Below are 21,953 nucleotides of genomic sequence, written 5' to 3'. Positions count from 1 at the left end.
GTATCATTAGGCTACCCTGAATAACAAGATTTCAAGGACTCAGTCATAGATCCTCTCAGCCAGGTTGCATTTGGAACAATAACATTGCAGCGTAATAAAATAGTTTGTGAAATAACTTGAATTTCTTCTTACTACATTCAAACTTTCACTATTTATGTTTGATTTTCTTGCCTACATTTCTGATTTTTAAAGAAGAACATTGTATAATTAGGAATGCTCTTAATTTTAGATATCAGCAGTTATGCAACTCCATTAGTATTGATTTGCTAGGGCTGCAATAAGGAAGTACCAGAGACTGTGTGGCTTCAACAACAGAAATTAATTTTCTCCTATTTCTGGAGGCTAGAAGTCCAAGATCAAGTAGCCAGTAGGGTTGGTTCCTTCCAAGGCCCTCTCTGGCTTGTAGATGGCTATCTTTTCTTTGTGTCTTTCCTCTGTGTCTATGTCCTAATCTCTTCTTTAAAGATCCCAGTCATATTGGATTAAGTAGGCCCCACACATAGGACCTCATTTTACCTTAATCAGCTCTTCAAAGGCCCTATTCCTAAATACAGGCACACTATTAGGTACTGGGGGTTAGAATGTCAATGTATGAATTTGTTGGAGGGGATACAATTTAGTCCACAACAATAGTAAAGGACCTTTGAGATCTAGCTGTTAAACTAAATTGCCAGTGTGGGTTTTTTCTTGTAGTTTCTTTTCATTTCAGTATCAAGGTGCAGTCCCTCCTAGGGTATCCCCAAGCAGCCAGCAAGCTCCCTAGATATCTGTATTGTGGGCTATGCAGAACAACACAAAGGTTGAGAAAAATCAAAGTAGCTATACATTACTGAGAAAAACAACCAAATTCCTAGATTTGCAGTATTTTCTGTGTGTTTATATGTGAAAAGGCAGCCCACCAAGACATGTCAGAGGCATGACAGTCCTGTTTCAGAATTCTTAGGTACTATTATTTATTAACTAGATGATTTTAGACAAATTATGTGACCTCTCCAAGGGTTCATTTAATCATGTGTACAGTGGGGAGAAACAGAGGTCCATGTAGGAGGACTTATATGTGATTTTAAATACTTTTCATATTCTTGGCACAAAATGTATGCAGCACAAAATGTAAGCACAAAATGAATGTATGCCGCCTTGTTAGGCACTTAAAATTTGTTAGCTCCTCTAGAGAAAATGGCAGCAAAAATAGGAAATGTCTAAGTCACAGCCATTTCTCTTCTGCCCTACCAAATCCCCTCCTGATCTCCAGCAGGACTTGAAGGGTGGCTGGAAAGTTCTGTATGGAGGACTCGAAGAGAGATCGCCATCCTGAGCAAACCAGTGGTCTCAGAATGGGCCCCAGGTGGCCCCATTGCTGATTAGTGACTAGCAAGAGCTACCTGAATGGGAGAAGGAAGCATCACCACTGTCATTTGCACAACAAGCTCTTCTAAATCACAAATATCTCAATAGCAAATTTGAATCTAGCAGACACAGCTCTGGGATTTCTAGAGGATTATGTTATTCTAGTGCCTTTCCATTCATGAAAGATGGAAATAATAAAGTATAACTACAATGAAAATTCAGTTGTAATTTTAAGATTGATTGTTCTGTTGGAAAAGCAATTTTTGTAAGAGATTGATATTTCTAACTAAAAGATGTCTAACTTCAAAATGTCAGCTTTTTAAATGTGCATATCACACAATTTGAAAATACTGTCAGGAATTAAAGAGTGATTTGTTTCAGTTGTATGATTCCTATTCAATCTCTATGTCTTTTAGGCCATTCAGTTTGGTAGATTTCTAAAAAGGAAATTTGCAGATTATTTGTTTTGAGGAAGAACTTCTGTTTTAAAAGGCCTAGATTATCATAACAAATATTTATGACTAGGCATACAATTTATAAATAATTCTTTCTCTCCCCTGTGAAAATTACTGCCTTACATTAGCATGCATGGGTATTTTTTCTCTTTTGGATAAGCAAGGAGCAAAAATGTGATGTGGTTTTAAACACAAAGATATGTTTAGAAGAGTTTTGCATCTATTCTACTCCCATGACTCTGCATGCAGTGTGAGCTACCACAGAGTATACAGGAATTGGTATTTTTCCCATTCTTTTTCATAGCATCATGAACTGTAGGACCTAAAAGGAGGTACTATTCCTAGGCTCTACAAAAGTTTGAAGCTTGTTTTAAAATTGTTATATTAGTCTGTATTACATCACTATAAAAGAATGCCTGAGCCTGGGTAATTTATGAAGATAAAAGCCAATTTATTTGGCTCACAGTTCTGCAGGCTACACAAGCATGGCACCAGCATCTGCTCGAGTCCTGGTGAGGTCTCAGGAAGCCTTTACTCACGGAGGAAGGTGAAGAAGGAGGAGGCATGTCACAGGGCAAGAGAGGGAGCAGGAGAGATGCCGGGCTCTTTTAAACAACCAGCCTTCATGTGAACTAACAAGCAAGAACTCACTAATTACTGTGAGTAATTACTGTGGGGAAGGCACCAAGCTATTCATGAAGGATCCATCCCCACGACCCAAACAACTTCCAATAGGTCCCACTTCCAACATTGGGGATCACATTTCAACATGAGACTTGGAGGAAACAAACATCCAAACTGTATCAATAGGCTTATTATAAAATGGTTTAATTATCTTTGTTTTTATTTCCAGTTTCTTAGTTGCATAGTCGCGGTATTAGGTGAGATAAGCTAAGCACTGTAACAGATAACCCAAAAAACTTGGAATAGCTCAAACCCAATTAAAGTTTATTACTCTCTCAGAAAAATAGTCCAGGTGATTCAAGTCAGGTTTATGTGCAGGGGTGGGGCAGGGAGGTCATTTAGGGTCCCAGGATGACTGGAATGTGTCTTCAATTATGGCTTCTAGGAACTCTCTGGACATTGACACCCAACTGAAGGAAGGAAAAAAGAAGCTGTCAGGTTTTCTATGGGCCAGCCCTGGAAGCCGGCCACATCATTGCTGATCATATTCCACTGGTTAGAACTCAGTCTCATGGCCAAATACCTAATGTCAGGAGACACTGAGAAATATAGTCAAGTTGTGTGCTATGGAGAAGAGAAACACTTTGATGACTGCTTAGTTATTCTCTACTACATTCTCTTACATGCTAAGTCTTCCTGGGGAAAAACTAAACCCTCTGTTCAGATTTTTCCACCTATGAACTAGCAGAAGTGGGAAGTATCTGAAAGGCTAAATTTTAATTTGTGTGATGCTTGAAAGGTCTTCTGTTTTGAGAAGTTGGTTTCCTGAGACGAATAATATCCAGAAATATTTATTGGTAAAAATACAAGCAAGACTTTGGGAACTTTTAATTTAAATGTACAATGAAATGATTTTTATCTGTTTGTTTCTTCATGAAGGGAACTAACAATGATAATACTTAGACTTTTAAATATTTTAAACCATAACCTCTTTTCTCCAGCATCTCCAAAAGTACCCAGGACATAAAGAATCAAGTTAGAAATAAAAGGAGATTTGGTGGCTATCTAGGTTGAATCAATACCAAGGTACTATAACTCGTTAGCTTCTCAGAGTCTTCTGATCTGTTGCGGCAGGAAGAGAATTGGATACATGCAGTATTAATAGATAAGAAAAGAAAAAGAAAAAAATTAAAATAATTTTCCTTTTTCCTTTCTTGCCTCCTGCATCACATCAGTTTTATCGTCAATATTTACAGAAGTGGTAGCATTTCTCTGGATCCAATGAAGTGCACGTAGATTTCAACACAAGACTGAGCCTAGTTAACAGGAACCCACTAGAACCTTCCCAAAGGGGAAGTTATGTAGGAGTGCAGTAAGAGCTAATTGTCCATGAATCCAGGTAATGCCTGTTTACTGGAGAGCTTTCACATTGCTATAGATAAGGGAAATAAAAGTGAGGTGAGGAGGAGTCTTATTTGTTACATCTAGGTCCAGAGCCAAGCATAACCCACATATTTAGAAAGCTCTACAGTGATACTGATGAGCCCTAAGGTCAAAAACCACTGATCTCCTAAGATAAACATGCATTTCTAAATGATGAAAGGGGCGGTTCAGTTGTAATATGAAGCTGAGACTGGTCAGACAGCTAACGATATTTAGGTCATGATGAAAAACTAGCTCAACAAAGTATCCCTCTGTGAAATGTGATGCGGTGACAGTAAATGTTTTCCAATTGTGCATTTTAATTAAGTTGGATGTAGATGAGCAGCCAAATTGAAGTTTGCAGTCAAAAACAAATATAAGATTGACACTTAGGCAAATCACTCTCAGATATAAAATTTGGCAAAAAAAAAAAGAAAAAAAGAAAGAAAAGAGCGAAGCAAGCAACTATACAACATCACCTAGGCATAGCTCTTCTAGCTGCTTGGAACAAAATTATTTGTCTACATTGCCATTATCTCTGGATTGTTGTAGTATTTATTGAATGCGAAGGAGAGCATCATGTGTAAGTCATCATTTCCTGGTAAGAGTGAGTTGCACTCTTTCCTTATATCTGACTGATTTACTGAAACTGACAGGCAATAATGAATTATGTAACCATAATGCAATTCACATATTAGTCAGAACATATTATTTTAAATTAGCCGCACTTTGAAAATTTAAACACCTTTAAGTCCAAGACACTACTTAACGTGAAAACATTACTTAAAAATTTAAGTTACATTCCCTGTTTTAACAGCTGAGTTTAAGCACTTTTTGTAAATATTGCCTTTTTATATTTCCCTTTCTTAATTGCACCCTCCTCTCAGATATTTTATTACTGGCTTAAATTCTGAACTGTTTTCCAGTGACAAACAAAATAAAGGCTTGTTTAATTCAGTTAGGTCAGGCCTCTAAGTTTTTGCAGTTGTAAATTTGATTGTCATATTTCTAAACTATTTCCTACATATTTTATCCTGTGATTACAAAATTATGTTCTCATAATTTCTATGTGTTCCATTCAGCATTTATAAAGAGGTGAGTATCTATTTAAAGAAATGTGTGAACGTATCATTTAATACATAGCTTGCTTTTTTTCAATTGATTTTCCTTTGATTCAACACAATTGTATATCACAAAACCTATGTACATATACAAAAACCTATAAGTGAAATAAATCTATAAATGAAATTATTTGGATACATTTAGAATTCAAAAGTGTCCCATATTCACCTAATGTTCAGAGGGGGAAAATTTGTTCCAACTTTCCACCCAAGATCAGCCTCCTGTTCATGTTGCTGCAATGAAGACAAATGACTGAGGTATATAAAGTATGATCCTGCTCACAGGTCATTAAGTGTGGTTAGATTCCTGGTCAAAATTACTAGAAGCTTCAGCACCTTTTCAGATCTCCACTGATTTGCGTCTTGTTCCTTCCCTATAGGCAGGTGGGCTTCTATTTGCAAGTACAGTCTTGGCATTCAGCAGTGTACAACAGTAGGAAAAAGATATAAAAGGTCACAATAACAACATAAGGAAATTCAACTGAGAGAAATTACTACTTGGAGATTCTAAAGAAAGCAGAGCACTATTTGAAGGCCTAACTTTCTAATAATTCTCAATGCCCTGGCCAAATTGCATTGCCTTTTAATTTAATTCTTCAGAGAGAGACAATTCACTTTAATATGTTCCCAAAGCAGAAGCTTGCTGTGATGTGATTAGCATTGAAAATAAAGTTTTTGTAGCACAATATTTTGAACTATTTATTCCTGGCAACAGTGAAACCTGGATTCTCACTGTTAAAAATTCGAATTTTACATATTAATTGAAAGTCTTTAGGAAGGCAACTATATCATTAAAACTGTGTATTTAGGTATGTACACAATTTTATATAATCCAAGATACGTGAACTGGAGCACACTGAAGTGAGAACCTCAGAATCTTCTCTAGTGCCTTCTCATAGGTAGTTCCTGCCTTCTTAGCACTCCATTGTCTGTTCCCTCCAGTAGGAAGCAAATCAAAGACAGCATAAGACTTGAGTGATAGGATTCTCACAGTAGATGCTTCTGCAAAAAATAAATATCCGTATTTTTCTAGTTCAATTAACCTCTTTCAAAGTAATGTGACTCATAGATTGCCTCTAACTGCAAACACCACTCTGCCCAGGCAATTTCCTTCTGGCAACTTTTCTAGATCTTTCCAGGCTGGATCCAGTGCCCACCTCTACTTTCTACTATTGCAATTATTGTGCTATATTGCAATGATTGCTTCTCTCATTTGTCTTCTTCCACTAGAAATTGAGCACCTTGAAGGATCATATATGTGCTCCTGGAACAGATATTTGGTTCAACAAACATTGAATGAATGAACAACATGATATCAAAAAAGCTGTAAAAAGATTTCAGAAGTTAACTTTGTTAAGTGCTCAGCTGGACTTTACTCTGTGGTAACATATTAGGGTAACTGATATTGCAACATTTCTGATATGGGGCAGCAGAGTTAATCTGATGAGTTTAATAACTAAAAGAATCATGTCATCTGGTGGGATCAGAACTACAGCTTAGGCTTCCTGATTGCCAGCCTGAGACTTTTCCTACTCCATTAATACCCTGCTGTCCTTATGTATATGTGGAAGAAATTTCTGTATAACATTGTTCAAATAATGTTACTTTCATTGAATATATAACATGGTAGGAAGAGAGGTAAAAAATGTCAGTATATAATGTGTTTAGAAAACAAAATATATTAGTTGTATTTCTATTTTTATAACTGTTATGCTTTAACATTTATTTGTCTTTGGAATGGGTTGGAGATTATAGAACATTCTGGGTAGGATGAGAATTTATTTGTCTTAGTAATGAAAGAGAAAAATTACAGGATTGTTTTGTATATTTTTATCATTCTCACGGAAAGTAAGAAATAGACGTACCGGGAAAACCCTTTGCTCACCTACTCCTATTCATAAGTGAAGCTTTCTTAAAATAAGTGCTAGTCATAGATGTATTTGTGAATGTTTACACAATTATCTCTGTGTTGTGTGGAATATGAGTGTATATACCTGACTGTTTTTGGCTAACTCCTGTGATTCCAAATAAAAAAATATCTTTCTCAGGCTCTCCCCTCTGTATTTCCACTGCCTCTGCCTTGGTTCTAATTTATACAACCCTTTCAAATATAGACTTTTAGATTAAGAAAACAATGTTCACACATTGTAAAAATGAAAACCATACAGAAATATTTAAAAATATCTCTTCGTGCTTAACCAACTATGCTTTACCACCCAAGCCGGCTTCATGGGCATGTGACCTGGACAGTCTTGCAGGGCCACATGCTTTGAAGGGTCTTGTGCTTGGTTCATTGCTCTTCTATTGTCTTTTTTTCCCCAAAATTCAACTTTTATTGCAGATATGGGGGTATGTGTGTAGGTTTGATGCATAAGTATATTGCATGATGCTGAGGTTTGAGATATGGATCCTGCCATGCAGATAGTGAGCACAGTACACAATAGGTAATTTTTCTACCTATAGCCCCTCCCTTTCATCCCCAGTAGTCTGTAGCATCTGTTGTTCCCATGTTTATGTCCATGTTTGCTTAATGTTTAGCTCTCACTCACAAGTGAGAAAATGTAGTATTTTATTTTCTGTTCCTGTGTTAATTTGCTTAGAATTATGGCCTCCAGCTGCATTCATGTTTCTGCAAAGGATGTGATTTTGTTCTTTTTATGGCTGTGTAGTATTCCATGGTATGTATATATGTACCACCTTTTCTTTATCCAGCTCACCACTGAAGGGCACCTAGGTTGATTCCATTGTCTTTGCTCTTGTGAACAGTGTGGTGATGAACATACGAGTGCATGCGTCTTTTTGGCAGAACAATTTATTTCCTTTGGGAAGGAAATAAATAAATAAATATACCCAGTAATGGTTTGCTGGGTCAAATGACAGCTCAGTTTTAAGTTCTTTGAGAAATCTCCAAACTGCTTTCCACAGTGGCTGAACTAATTAACATTCCCACCAACAGTGTATAAGCGTTCTTTTTGCTCTGCAGCCTCTCCAGCATCTGTTGTTTTTTGACTTTTCAGTAATAGCCATTCTGACTGGTATGAAATGGTATCTTATTGCTGTTTTCTTTTAGGATTTTTATAGCTTGAGGTCTTACATTTAAAGCTTTAGTACATCTTGAAATAATTTTTGTATATGGTGAAAAGTAAGGGTCCGGTTTCATTCTTCTGCATATGTCTAGCCAGTTATCCCAGGACCATTTATTGAATAAAGAGCCTTTCGCCATTGCTTGCTTTCACTGGCCTTGTTGAAGATCAGATGGTTGTAGATATGCAGCTTTATCTCTGAGTTTTCTATTCTGTTCCATTTGTCTATGTGTCTGGTTTTGAGTCAGTACCATGTTGTTTTGGTTACTGCAGCTTTATAGTATAGTTTGAAGTTGGATAGTTATGTCTTTGGCATAAGCTTTGCTTTTTTTTTTTTTTTTTTTTTTTTTTTTTTTGCTTAGGATTGCTTTAACTATTAGGGCTCTTTTTTGGTCCCATATGAATGTTAGAATAGTTTTTCCCAATTCTATGAAAAGTGACATTGGTAGTTTGATAGGAAGAGCACTGAATCTGTAATTTCTTTGAGCAGTATGGCCATTTTAACAATATTAACTATTCCAATCCATAAACATGTAAGGTTTTCCATTTATTTATGTAATCTCTGATTTTTTCAGCAGTATTTTGAAGTTATCCTCATAGAGATCTTTCACCACCTTGCTTATCTGTATTCCAAGGTATTTCATTTTCACTGTGGCTATTGTAAATGGGATTGTGTTCTTGATTTGACTCTCAGCCTGGACGTTATTGGTGTATAGAAATCCTACTGAGTTTTGTATGTTGATTTTGTATCCTAAAACTTCACTAAAATTGTTTATTACTTCTAAGAGCCTTTTGTCAATCTCTAGGGTTTTCTAGGTATAGAATCATATCGTTAACAAAGAGAGATAGTTTGACTTTTTTTTCCTATTTTGATGCCATTTATTTCTTTCTCTTGCCTGATTGCTCTGGCTAGAACTTCCAGTACTATGTTGAATAGGAGTGGTAAGAGTAGGTATACTTGTTTTGTTCCAGTCCTCAAGGGGAATAGTGCCAGTTTCTGCCCATTCCGTATGATGTTAGCTGTGGGTTTGTCATAGATGGCTCTTATTATTTTGAAGTATGTTCTTTCAATTGATGCCTAGTTTGTTGAGAGTTTTTTTTTATCATGAAGGAATGTTGAATTTTATAAGAAGCTTTTCCTATATGTATTGATTATGTGACTTTTGCTTTCATTCTGTTTATGTGGTGAATCACATTTACTGATTTGCATACATTGAACCAGCCTTGCATCCCAGGAATAATGCCTACTTGCTTGTAGTATATTAATCTTTTGATGTGTTGCTGAATTTGGTTTGCTAGTATTTGGTTGAGAATCTTTGCATCTATGTTCATCAGGCAAACTGGCCTGAAGTTTTCTATTTTTATTGTTTCTCTGCCAGATTTTGGTATCAGGCTGATGCTAACTTCATAGAATGAGTTAGGGAGGAATCCCTCCTCTTTGATTTTTTGGGATAGTTTCAGTAGCATTGGTACCAATTCTTTTTTGTACATCTGGTAGAATTTGGCTGTGAATCCATCTGGGTCAGGTCTTGTTTTGATTGGTATTTTTTTTTATTACTGATTCAATTTCAGAGCTCAATATTGGTCTATTCAAAGTTTTGATCTTTTCCTTTTCAATTTTGGGAGTTTGTGTGTTTTTAGGAATTTATCCATTTCCTCTAGATTTTCTAATTCGTGTGCATAGAGTTATTCATAGTATTCTCTGAGGATCTTTTGTATATCTGTGGAATCAGTTGTAATATCATCTTTGTCATTTATGATTGTACTTATTTGGATCTCTCTTTTTTGTTGTTGTTAATCTAATTAGCAGTCTATCAGTCTTACTTATCTTTTTGAAGAAACCACTTCTGTTTTCATTGATCTTTTGTAAGGATTTTTACATCTCCATTTTGTTCAGTTCTTCTCTAACATTAGTTATTTATTTTTTTCTGCTAGGTTTTGGGTTAGTTTGTTCTCTTTTTTCTAATTCCTTTTGGTGGAAACTTATATTGTTAATTTGAGACCTCTCTTACTCTTTGATGAAGGTGGTTAGTGCTATAAACTTTCCTCTTAACGCAACTTTAGTTGTGTTCCAGAGATTTTGGTAATTGAGTTCCTATTTTTATTAATTTCAAACAAATTTTAAATTTATACCTTAATTTCATTCTTCTCCCAAAAGTTGTTCAGGAGCAAGTTGTTTAATATCCATGTATTTGGGTAGATTTGAGGGATCTTCTTGATATTGATTTCTGTTTTTATTGTACTGTGGTGTGAGGATGTGCTTTGTATGATTTAATTTTTTTGGAATCTTTTGAGATTTGCTTTCAAGCATGTGGTCAATCTTAGAATATGTTCCATGCATAGATGAGAAGAATATATATTCTATGGCTGTTGGGTGGAGCGTTCTGTAGGTGTTTATTAGGTCCAACTGGTCAAGTGATTTTAAGTCCAGAGTTTCTTTGTTAGTTTCCTGCCTTGAAGGTCTGTCTAATGCTGTCTCCCACTATTATTGTGTCTAAATCTGTTCAAAGGCCAACAAGAACGTGTTTTATGAATCTAGGTGCTTCAATATTTGGTGTGTAAATATTTAGGATAGTTAAATCTCCTTGTTGGATTTATTCTTTATTATTATATAATACCTTTCTTTGTCCTTCTTAATTTTTATTGGTTTAAAGTCTATTTTATCTGATATAAAATAGCAACTCCTGCTCTTTTTTGTTTGTATGGTATAACTTTCTTCATCCCTTTATTTTGAGCCTGTGGGTGTTCTTACATCAAGTTGGGTCTCTCGAAGACAGAAAATGGTTGAGTCTTATCTTTTTACCCAGATTGCTACTCTGTGCAATTTAAATATGTCATTTAGCCCATTTACATTTAGGGTTAGTATTGATATGTGAGATTTTGATCCTGTTATCATTTTATTAGCTGGTTGTTATGTAGACCAGATTGTGTAGTTGCTTTATAGTGCCAGTGAGCTATGTTCTTAAGTATGTTTTTGTGGTAGCAGGTGCTGATCTTTTAATTCCATGTTCAGCACTCCCTTAAGGACCTCTTGTAATGCTGGTGGTCTATTTGAAACAAATTCCCTCAGTGTTTGCTTATCTGAGAATGATTTTATTTCTCCTTCACTTATAAAGTTTATTTTAGTGGGATATAAAATTCTTGGTTGGAATTTCTTTTCTTTAAGGATGCTGAAAATAGGCCCCTAATCTCCTCTGGCTTGTAAGGTTTCTGCTGAAAGGTCTGCTGCCAGCCTAGTGGGGTTCCCTCTGTATGGGACTTGACCCTTCTCTCTAGTAAGCTGCCTTTAAATTTTTTTCTTTTATGTTGATCTTAGTGAATCTGATGAGTATGTTTTTTGGGGATGGTCATTTCATATAGTATCTAGCTGGAGTTCTCCATATTTTTTGAATGTGCATGTTAACCTCTTTCGTGAGATTAGGGAAATTTTCATGAACTACATCATCAAATGTATTTTCCAAGTTGTCTATTATCTCTCCCCTCTCAGGAATGCCAATGAGTTGCAGATTTGTTCTGTTTATATAATCTCATATTTCTTGGAGTTTTTGTTTAATTTTTTAAAATACTTTTTTCTTTATTCTTGTTTGAGTTGATTCAAATAACCAGTCTTTGAGTTTGGAGAGTCTTTCCTCAGCCTGGTCTATTCTGCTGTTAATACTTCTGATTGTATTATGAAATTCTTACAGTGAATTTTTTCAAGTCTAGAAGTTAAATTTGAATCTTTCTTAAAATGGCTATTTCATCTTTGAACTCTTGAATCACTTTACTGGATTTCTTGGATTGTTTCAACTTTCTACTGAATCTTGATGAGTTTCTTTGACATCCATATTCTGAATTCTATGTCTATCATTTCAGTCATTTTATACTGATTAAGAAACATTGCTGAGAAGCTAGTGGACTCATTTGGAGGTAAGAGGACCCTCTAGTTTTTAAATTTCCGAATTCTTGGGCTGATTCTTTCTTATTTGGGAGAGTTAGTGTTCCTTTAAATGTGGTGTGAGTTGAGTATAGTCACTTGGCTTTATTTCTGGATGTTTTCAAAGGGCAAAGGCTCTGTATGGCATCTTTATTTGTGGCTTAATGCTTTTTGTTTTGTTTTGTTTTTTGTTTTTTTGGTTTCACAGGGTGCTATATTAGCAAAATCTTTTTGGCGTGGCAGTTTGGGCTATGATCCAGTAGATGGCATATAAGAGTAATGTGTGTTAGGCCCTTACTCAGCCACAGGGCTCCTCTGTATTTATTCAAGTTTGCAGCCATGCTCTGTAGTACGGTGGGGAGAGAGGTGACCTCCTCTCATTAGTTCTGCTACTACACCGTTGGGGAGTCCCCTTTAATCACTGGCACTGTGTCTGCATTTCTTTTGTTAGGTGATCCAAGCTGTGGGGCTCCCTGAACAGAGGCTCCGGCAAGGGGATAGGCCACATTATTTCCAAGCTGGTCCTGTGGAGGGAGGCGTGCCTTGCTCCTGTTCCGGCCCATGAAACCACATATCTCATCCCTCTTAGTGCTCTGAGAATGTGGGTTTGTTTCCCATTTGAGTGCTGGCCACATATCCTGGCTCAGCACTCTTGAGCTGCACACTGCAGCCTTGGGCACCAGGATCAGCTAGTGGCTCTATCCTTTGAACCCTTGGAGTTAGGTTTCAGGTGCGCTAGGGGATCTAAAGTGCTCCCAGGCCATCAGGAACATAATTAGGTGTAGCAAAGCATCCAGCCATGCAGTGGAGGCTGCTGTGCACATGCTCCTGCAGAGAAGCCAGGCAGGGTGGGCAGGAGGTCCTGCAGAACAGATGTGCCCCAGTCCCGTGGGAAAGTTGGCCCCATTTTCTTCTGGCTAAGCAGTAGGCTGGGGCTAAAACTTCTTGGAGGGAGATAGGGAACCTTGGGGGATGGGTGCCTGTAGCCAGAGACGGGTTCCGCCAGAGATGTGTTGTGCACTAAGGCCCCTGTTTCTGCACTGGCTCAGGTACCACCTATGTCTACTCTCTGGACAGATTTCCCCTGTCAGCTCAAATGTCCGTGGGATATGTTGCATCCCCTGTAGCCAGGAATCCAGAAGTCCACAGCAAGTGTGGGTAGTCCCACAGTTCCTTCACTCATCCATTCTCTGGGACCCATTCAGGGCTGGGAACTAGCCCCAGTGTTTGGGTACCCTGGACAGGGTTACCAGCCTCCTCCCTCCTCAGCCTTAGCATCTGCGTTGCCATCTGCTCTTGGCATTTTCTCTCCAAAGATCTGTCCAAATGTTGGTTTACTTGAAACCTTGATCTCTCTCAGGCATTTCTTGGCTATGTCACTGGCCCTCTTGTTTACCTTTTGTTCTACTATTGTCTTGAAACTCTTAATAAATTTTGAATACAGGATCCTGTATTTTTATTTTGCACCCTGCCCCTCTCCCACTCCTCTCCACCTATGAAATTACTCTTAACTGTTTGCTACTTCAAGAAATTCTCTATGTATGTAAACATGTTTGTAGGTATGCATTGGTTTTTACATCAATGGGATTATTCTGGATACAGTCTATAATTGCTTTGCCTCCTCAATTACACATGTTGGAATTTTCCCATTACAACAGCCTCTGCTTCCCTAGCATCTATTTTTTATTACCCCTAGAGAGCCTCCATACTGCTGTGGCATAGCCTTTCTAATGCTGGTTGTGCCACTTCTCTGTTAAAAATGGATAATGCTTGCCTTTTGCATATAGAATAAATTAGCGTCTTGATAAATACATCAGGCTATGTAGACCTATTGGCAGTTGCTGGCAAATTTGAGTTTCTGAGCATGCAAGATCTGAAGAACACCTTCAAACTAGGAGAGTCACAAAGATAAGCCCTTTTGCTGTGCAGCAAGCTAAGTGGTCTTCTGAAGTCTCATCTAAGCACAGACTTTTATTTTCAAACTTTGCAACACTCTCTCTCATTAACAGGTATGAACAATGATCTTTTTTTTTTAACCACTACTTTGTAGAGTTATTAATAATCAGCCTAGAAATTAGTAAAGATAATGTTGTGGGCTGAAAGTTTATGTTTCCTCCAAATTCATATGTTGAAACACTAATCCCCAATGTGATGCTATTAGGAGGTAGGGGTCTTTGGGAGGTCATTATGTTTAGATAAGGTCCTAATGATAGAGGCTTCATGATGGGATTAGTTTCTTTATAAGAAGAGTCAGGGACTAAAACTCTTTCTCTCTCTTTGCTGTGTGATGACAAAGCAAGAAGGCAGTCAACAGAAGCCAGGAAGAGGGCTATCCCAAGAACCTGACCATGCTGGCACCCTGATCTAGGACTCTGTAGCCTCCAGAACTGTGAGAAATAAGTGTCTGTTGTTTAAGCCACCCAGTCTATTGTATGTTATTACAGCAGCTCGAGCTAAGACAAACAGGGAAGAGGGCCTTTAGCTTTTTACAAAGTTGATTAATCTACCACAGAGGGTTATTTTACAGATGAAGAAAATGAGCCTGAGAAACAAGACGTGTCGTGTCCAAAACCGCAGAATTTAGTGATGAACTTAAATGAACATCTACTGCTTTTCAGGTTAATAGACTGTGACAGTTTCTTGGAATTTTTCTGAACACTCTAAATTCTGAGGTCAGAATGGTATTCTGAGCTTAGAGAAGTCTGGCTGTATGGCAACAGCTATTGTCATTGCTCCCAGTGCAACATTTATAGGATATGGAGGCTGGATTATCCAAGTTGATGGTTTAAAATGCCTGTGGAGGGCTGGGCATGGTGGCTCACGCCTGTAATCCCAGCACTTAGGGAGGCCGAGGTGGGTGGATCAGTTGAGGTCAGGAGTTCGAGACCAGCCTGGCCAACATAGTGAAACCCCGTCTCTACTATAAATACAAAAAATTAGCCAGGCGTGGTGGCAGGCGCCTGTAATCCCAGCTACTCAGGAGGCTGAGGCAGGAGACGCGCTTGAACCTGAGAGGTGGAGGTGGCATTGAGCCGAGATCACACCATTGCACTCCAGTCTGGGTGACAGTGCGAGACAAAAAAAAAATGCCTGTGGAGTAGCCACACTCATACATGTATGATCATCAGTGAATTAATCTCTCTGAGCTTTACTTATCTTAAGCAGAAAAAAGATATGATAATATCTACCTTAGCTGTGATTAGGAATAAATACATTTTTAATTTATTCATTTACTCGACAAATATTTATTAAGTTACTATTCTGTGTCAAAAATTATGCTCAACAATGAGATTATAGCGGTGGATTAAACACATTCCCTGCCCTCATGAAGCTTACAGTCTGGTGGGATTTAAAGTGTAACAGTTAGCAAGAAACACAGTTTCTTGCACAAAATCAGTGTTCAATTAATAACATTGCAACATAAGTTTCTGAATGATTTTCTTCCCTTCTTTTTTTTAAAAAAGGAACACTACTGATTGATCTTTAGAGACATTCTCAATCATGAAAATTGGAACATTTATGTTGAAATCACCATGAAGAAGATGTCCATCTTCCTGTCCTGCCCCTCACCTCCTGTTATTCTTCTTTAACTATTTGCTAGTAAATTGGCATGCCTTCTGCCCAGGGCTTTTTTTCTGTGTGTTTTAATAGAGCTTTGTGAAAATCAGCTTTTGAAATCAGTCTTGCTCATGTGTGAGAGCTTACAAACTGTATAAGGAAATGTCCATCTAATAAAAAGCACTTTGAAAATTGGGTTAAGGATTACTTACTTGATGTTAACCAAGCATCTCAGTCTATGTGCCCATTTTGCATATCCGAGAGTTCTGCCAGACTCTACCTAGTCAGAACATGCCTAGCAAGAAGACACTGCATGTCCCAGAAATCAGCTTAGAAGCCTCACTAAAGGAAAAATCAGCCTAGTGAGGTCCATGTGAGACCTGCCCAGGAATATGAAAGAAGATCAGTAAGGTTAGTGCGTAAAAACAATGCCATGCACTTGGAGAGCTCTAGAAGTGAGTCTTGCATGCAGGACCTTTTGATTTCCTGTGCTGAGCTGCAGATGTCTGTTTTCACAGCAGTGCCTGCCAGAGCTGCAGTTGACAAGGCCAGCTGCTCTCAACTGCCAACTGTCAGTTGACGTGGCAAGCTCCTACCAATTTGTGCTGAGAAAACAGCATGGAATCGGGTCAGCATAGGACAAGACTTTAATATCCTCCATCTGTCAGACAGAGTTACTTGGAGAAAACTGAACATTTGGAGAGGGAATTGTTCAGGCTATTTTATGATAACATCTATACATGATTCAAAAAGCCATATTGCATTCAGTTAGTTTTCCTCTGCTGTGAGACAGCAGGAATTGGTCTAGTAGATACAACTATGATTTTTAGTACTTCAGGTGGAATACATTAAAGGCTTCCCCCACTAGATCCAGAACCTACCTTCCTTCCTCCCAGGCACTGCTGGAGTTGAGGCTTAGTTAGGACACCATATTGGCAGTTGTAGGGCTGCCAGGTTATTTCTCTCCAGTCACACGTCCTGTTGTCTGAACAACTAAGGCAAGGCACAATCCACTGGCCTGGAATAGATGGCAAAACTTTCTTTGGTTCTGTTTCTGCTGGTGAGGTTTGTAAGTAACTTTAAAATTCAGCTATGGCACACCATTTCAGAAATTAAAGTAAGACCATCCTTATCCTTTAAATCTAGAATAATGAAGGCATGGCTTCCTGCCAACTAAATAGAAGAGCAACATTAAGTAATGTTCTGAAATAACACGTTTCATGCTGAAATCAAGTATGAGCTCTGTTCCATGAAACCTTATACTTATTAAAAATCTAAGTATTACTCAATCATTACCTGCTTTTAAACAGTACATTGAACACTTCAGTAAGACCAAAGCATTAATAGATTGGGAGCCCCCCAAATTGGCAGTTAGCCTCAAATATTTATTAGCCTAACACATGCATAGGTTCTCCATCCAATAGTATAATAGATCTATTCCCTGCTCTCAAGAGATTTAAGATACAAGAGAACTACTTCAGTATGATGATAATTTATTATTCTGAAGATTAGTTATTTTTCTTTGATTTGATTGATGGCCTTTTTGGTGTGAATCTCTTTACCTCTTTCTAGCTGTTGCCTGAATTTCTTCATCTGTTAGATGAGGTGTGTACTGTTCTTCTCACATGATTGGTGTAACGATGTAATGGAATAATGTATTTAAGACACATTTGCAATATTGTACTCATCTTTTGTTACTGACAGAGTTCAGGTAGAAAGTAGGTCCCAAGCTTTAGCAAATGTTTATAAAATAAATGAATATTCTCTATGCATTTAAGATCCTTCCTGTTTTATTGATAAAACAACATTCATGCAAAACACTTCAGCTTTTAGTGTGAGTGGATACATTAATAATGTGGTAGAAAAATATATTTTTTTTTGTTTTTTTTTCCTTGTTCATCTTTTAAGGAATTGAGTGTGAACATAGCACATCGTATAAACAAATATGAAGTGGTTATTTCTCTCCTTGTTGGAGAACATACACAATGATGTCTCTGATAATCACTCTCCTTACCCTAAATATCTTGCTTATGTTACTAGTATATGTTTACCCTTCAAAATTGAGGAGCTAAATATCACCCAGATAGTTCTTGAGTTAGAAAGGAAAAAATTTAAAAACTTTGTCCATTCTGGCTTTGATTAGTGGTACTGCCAATAATGGTATCTAGTGTTATATTAATTTTAGTGGAAAGGATTTCTATTTTTAGGAGATGAATATAGTGCATTTTATATTTATGACTTCAGGGATGTTAGAATTGTGAATGTGTTTGTGTATGTGGAAATAGTTATAAATAACAAAATATGAGAGGATATCGTTTATGGCTTTTACTGATTGACCATAGAAAGAGAAAGAAGTGTAGGTATATTAAGAGAGAGAAACTGGAAGAGATAAAAGAAAATTGGAGGGAAAGGAGATAAGAAAATTATGAATTCCAGGAAAGGAAAGAAAATATACAATAACTTTGAGGGGTACAATGTCAACTGGAAGAGAAATACCAAATTTTCAAAAGGAATGCAGACTCATTTGTTCTTCTTACCACAGTTTTTTTCTTTTCTTTGATTTTTACATGTAATGAGAATTCCAGAAAACTGCTTTATTAAATGTCTATCTACTAAGTACTTTCTATGCAATTTCAGGAATGATAAATTAACCTTTATGTCTCCATATACATATGACTCTCCAGAAGGATTTAAGTGTAATACATTAAGTATATACTCTGTTGAAGCGTTAGGCATTATTGGTGTTAAAATATAATAATTTTTAAAAAATAGTTAACATTTTTCAGTACCTCCCAAATGCTAGGAATATTCTAAAAACTTTAATTTATCAACATATTTAAACATCGACAACTCTGTTATCATCTCCTTAACCAGGGCTCAGGAACTTGTCTGAGATCCTCTAGTTAGTAGGTAGTAGAACTAGGATTTGAGCAGGGCAGTCAGCTCCAGAGTCCATACTCTTAACTATAACGCTAAACCTCAAAAATTTATACTCAGGTTAGAAGATTATAATTTATACGTAATACAGAATAACTATAGCATAATAACAAGTAACACATAATGGAGTAAAAATATCTGTGTGGTAAAGAGTTGGGGCTTTGGAGACCATGCACACCTGGGCTCTATCTCCAACTGGCCCTGCGGACCTCGACATTGACTACATATTAGAGTCACTTGGAAAGCTTTTAAAAATTCCCACACCCAGATTGTACCCCAGACTGATTGAATCAGAATCAATGGGGATGGGGCTCAGGCATCAGTATTTTTTAATGCTTCTTTGGTGATTCCAATATGCTGCCAAGGATAAAACCCACTATTTAAATTGGACAAATTACTTAATATTTTCATGATTAAATTTACTTCTCTATAAGGAAAATATGTATGATGCCCGCCATAGTGCCTGATTACCTAATAGTCAACGTATATATTTTATGTATTTTCCCACCTCTACTCTCAGTGAGCCACAATTGTTCAAAATAGAGAAAGAGTCATGGCAGTCAGAGTTTTCTGGAAGGGTCCATGAAGCAGATAAAATGTGAACAGGCCTTTAGGGACCTAAGATTTGAAGACGTGGAAGGAGTGGCACTTTAGGTACACTAAAGAGATGGGCCTGACAGGAGCGAGACTGAAGAACTGACTGCATATATTGGAGAAAAAGAGGGTCTGCTATGTGAAAGATGTTTCTAAAGTTTCTGGTTGTAGAGAATGGCAGTACTACTAAAAGAAACAACACAGAAAATTTAGGATAGATGCTGGTTTTTGAATGGCAAAATAAAGATTATCCTCCTCAAAAGTGCTTATTTTTCCATCCAATTCTCTTTTATAATTTCTTTTTCATTCAGAATATATCTTGCTTTCTAATTCTAATTCTGTTCTGGCAAGCATGGTTTGTCATTAATAACCAGCCTCCTCCACATCTTTGATATAGACACACCCTAAAGTTTAATCTTTGTTGATGAATTTCTCAAGCAAACCTCCTTAGATAAATGATAGTCTTTCCTTCACAGAGGTTCACATTGAGTGGCTGTGTAGCATCACGTTGGATGGAGTTAGAAGAGGCCTTAGAGTGTGTCCTTTCTCCCTCCCCGACCCCTCACTTTTTTTTTTTTTTTTTTTTTTTTTTAACAGAGGAGGCAATCTGAGGCCCAAAGAGTTAAATAACAGAAGTGGGATCATGCTGTTAATGACAGGGCAGGCCCAGAACTGAGGTCTCTGAGTCTTTATTTGCCTATCCTTTTATCATATTAGGCTAGGTCACCACAAAATAATCAGCAGAAAATGAAATACAGCCCCACAGCCTCTTTGGTAGCACTTATAGGAAAACTCACAAACTGATTGTTATAATGAATTTATTTTAAAAAGCTGAATTTACTTAGCGTGTTCCTGTGTTGACAGAGACTATGTTTAAGCAAAGATTGTTAATTTTCTTTCTAATAGGATAATGATATGTTGAGGGCATAAATGTGTTTCTGCTAATGAGGTTCTATTTAATAATCTTTTGAAGGGCTAAGTTTTCATCAGATCTCAGAATCTCAGAGCATATGCACCCCATCCCTACTCCAAACACTGTACCCCTCAACCTTGCTGACAGCTAATTTTGCACAAACTGAGGCCCACTTTGGCCACTTGCTGCCAAGGATGAAGAAAAAAGTGGCTAATTGCGTGCACAAAGATTCAAATATGGGTGCAATTAGTTTGTGGACATGAAATCGCATGCACATAAAAAAGGAAGCCTGATTGGGTCTCTGAAAACTTGGCCCCAGTGTTTCATACTACTCTATATTTATACAGCCATAACTCTGCATTTTTGCATTGGTTAACAATTCCTTTTATTTATTGTGAGTTAAATACTGCTTGAAATAGGCATCTGTATAACATCTGCAAAACTGGTGCTCTTGACATTTTAAATAATACCAGCTCTTTACTAAAATTGTCCAAAAAAGTACCATAAATTCTATGTTATATATTTGAACACTGAATGAATCAAAGCTGTGATTTCTGAAGTAAAGTGTGACATATGTTTTAGGAAACAACATTCTGAGGAATCAAATTGTCTTTTGGGAGAAGTCATTTGATTTATAATTATAGCTCTATATTTAATGCAAGTTAGATTTCAGCCATTTCAGTGAATCAGATTGAATGATACAACGGAGGAAAAAAGTTCAACTCTGATTTAGGGTTGAGGTGAGATAGGAAATCATATAAATGTTGGCACTAATTCCTGACTCTGTAATGTTATAATACAAAGCATTTTTATTTAAGAAGAAAAAATAACATCTATATTTTCAATATTAGTGTTAAAGTATACGTTGTCATAATTCCTTGCTAAAATAAGGTAGGATAAATTTTTTTTAATTGTTTACATATCATAAAATGCAATATGAAATATTTTCCTTAAAGTTAATTCTCATTCTATGACCACTGTAGAAATTTTTATTTTTCCTAATTAATTATTATTTCTTAAGAAACAGATTTAATTCTAGGTTGTATGTTACAGTTAAATTATTTCCTAAAAAATAGAAATCAATTTAAGAATTAAAAAAATACAGTCATTCAAAAGTTTAATGGCTGATGTTATTGAAAATGATATCTTGAGATCAATACATAGGCAAAGTGGAAAAAAAAAATCCAGTTTTGCCAAATAACTGCATTGTGCTTTTAAAATAAGATTTTCAAACCAGTCTATCTTTGGCAATTAAAACTAAATAAACTTTCTCCCAATTTTGTCCACTATAACAACTCCTTTCAATAGGAGGGAATCCTGCTACTAAGGAAGGAAATCATCTCTAGCAGCAAATAATACATTCTTGCAGACTGCTATCCTGACCTCACTTGTTAAGTTTTTGAGTCTTTGGGCCTTTTGGAGCTAGAGGATGGAGCAGTTGGTTGTCATGATTGTGCCCTGGCCGCTCATAGTCTTCTGTGGATGGGAAGGAGGTTGGATCTTGGTTTTAGTTCAGCAATCATTTTAAAATCATATATTAGACATTGGAAGATGGATAAGGGACAATCTCTTCTCTAGAGAAGCCTATAATCTAGCTAAGCCATCAGTAAAAACATATCGCTCATGCACTCTTGATGTATTAGTAAGTATACTGTAATATATATGTATATTCCTATATTTATATATTTTATCAGTTATAAAACATAAAAAGAAAAATGATCAGGTAAAATATAAATGCACATATATTTTAATCTTTACTGGCTTCACCCTATGAATGGCCCTGTGCCACTTCCTCCTCTTCCTAGGGAACATCATTTCATTTTGGAGACTAAGTGAGAAACATGAAAATACTTAACATAATGTGGTAAGAGCTATTGTAGAGATGTGCCCAGGATACACTGGGAAGAATAAGCTGGGAATATGGTGGTGAAAAAAGGCTACCTGGACAGGACTTCCAGCAACAGAAGTTGAGCAAAGATGGGA

At 36.8% G+C, this 21,953-nt stretch overlaps 1 protein-coding gene across 2 annotated transcripts in view; it reads right to left on the bottom strand.

Moving 5' to 3' along the window:
- CPED1 (cadherin like and PC-esterase domain containing 1) overlaps nt 1-21,953 on the bottom strand; it is a 317,314-nt gene that overhangs the window by 35,664 nt on the left and 259,697 nt on the right. The window contains exons 17-18 of one of the 2 annotated variants that reach the window (XM_032761567.2): nt 16,408-16,544; nt 2,610-2,896 (exon numbers count right to left, since the gene is read on the bottom strand). In XM_032761567.2, the coding sequence (XP_032617458.1) occupies nt 2,855-2,896; nt 16,408-16,544 (179 nt within the window). In that variant the 3' untranslated portion in view covers nt 2,610-2,854. Of the gene's footprint in view, nt 1-2,609; nt 2,897-16,407; nt 16,545-21,953 lie in introns of those variants that run through there. The other variant, XM_032761566.2, reaches the window with a different exon arrangement.

This window comes from Hylobates moloch, unplaced genomic scaffold (assembly GCF_009828535.3).
Source record: "Hylobates moloch isolate HMO894 unplaced genomic scaffold, HMol_V3 SCAFFOLD_1, whole genome shotgun sequence".
Taxonomy (NCBI): domain Eukaryota; kingdom Metazoa; phylum Chordata; class Mammalia; order Primates; family Hylobatidae; genus Hylobates; species Hylobates moloch.
The sequence above is the reverse complement of the archived record's forward strand: the minus strand, read 5'-3'. Positions and strand labels throughout refer to the sequence as shown.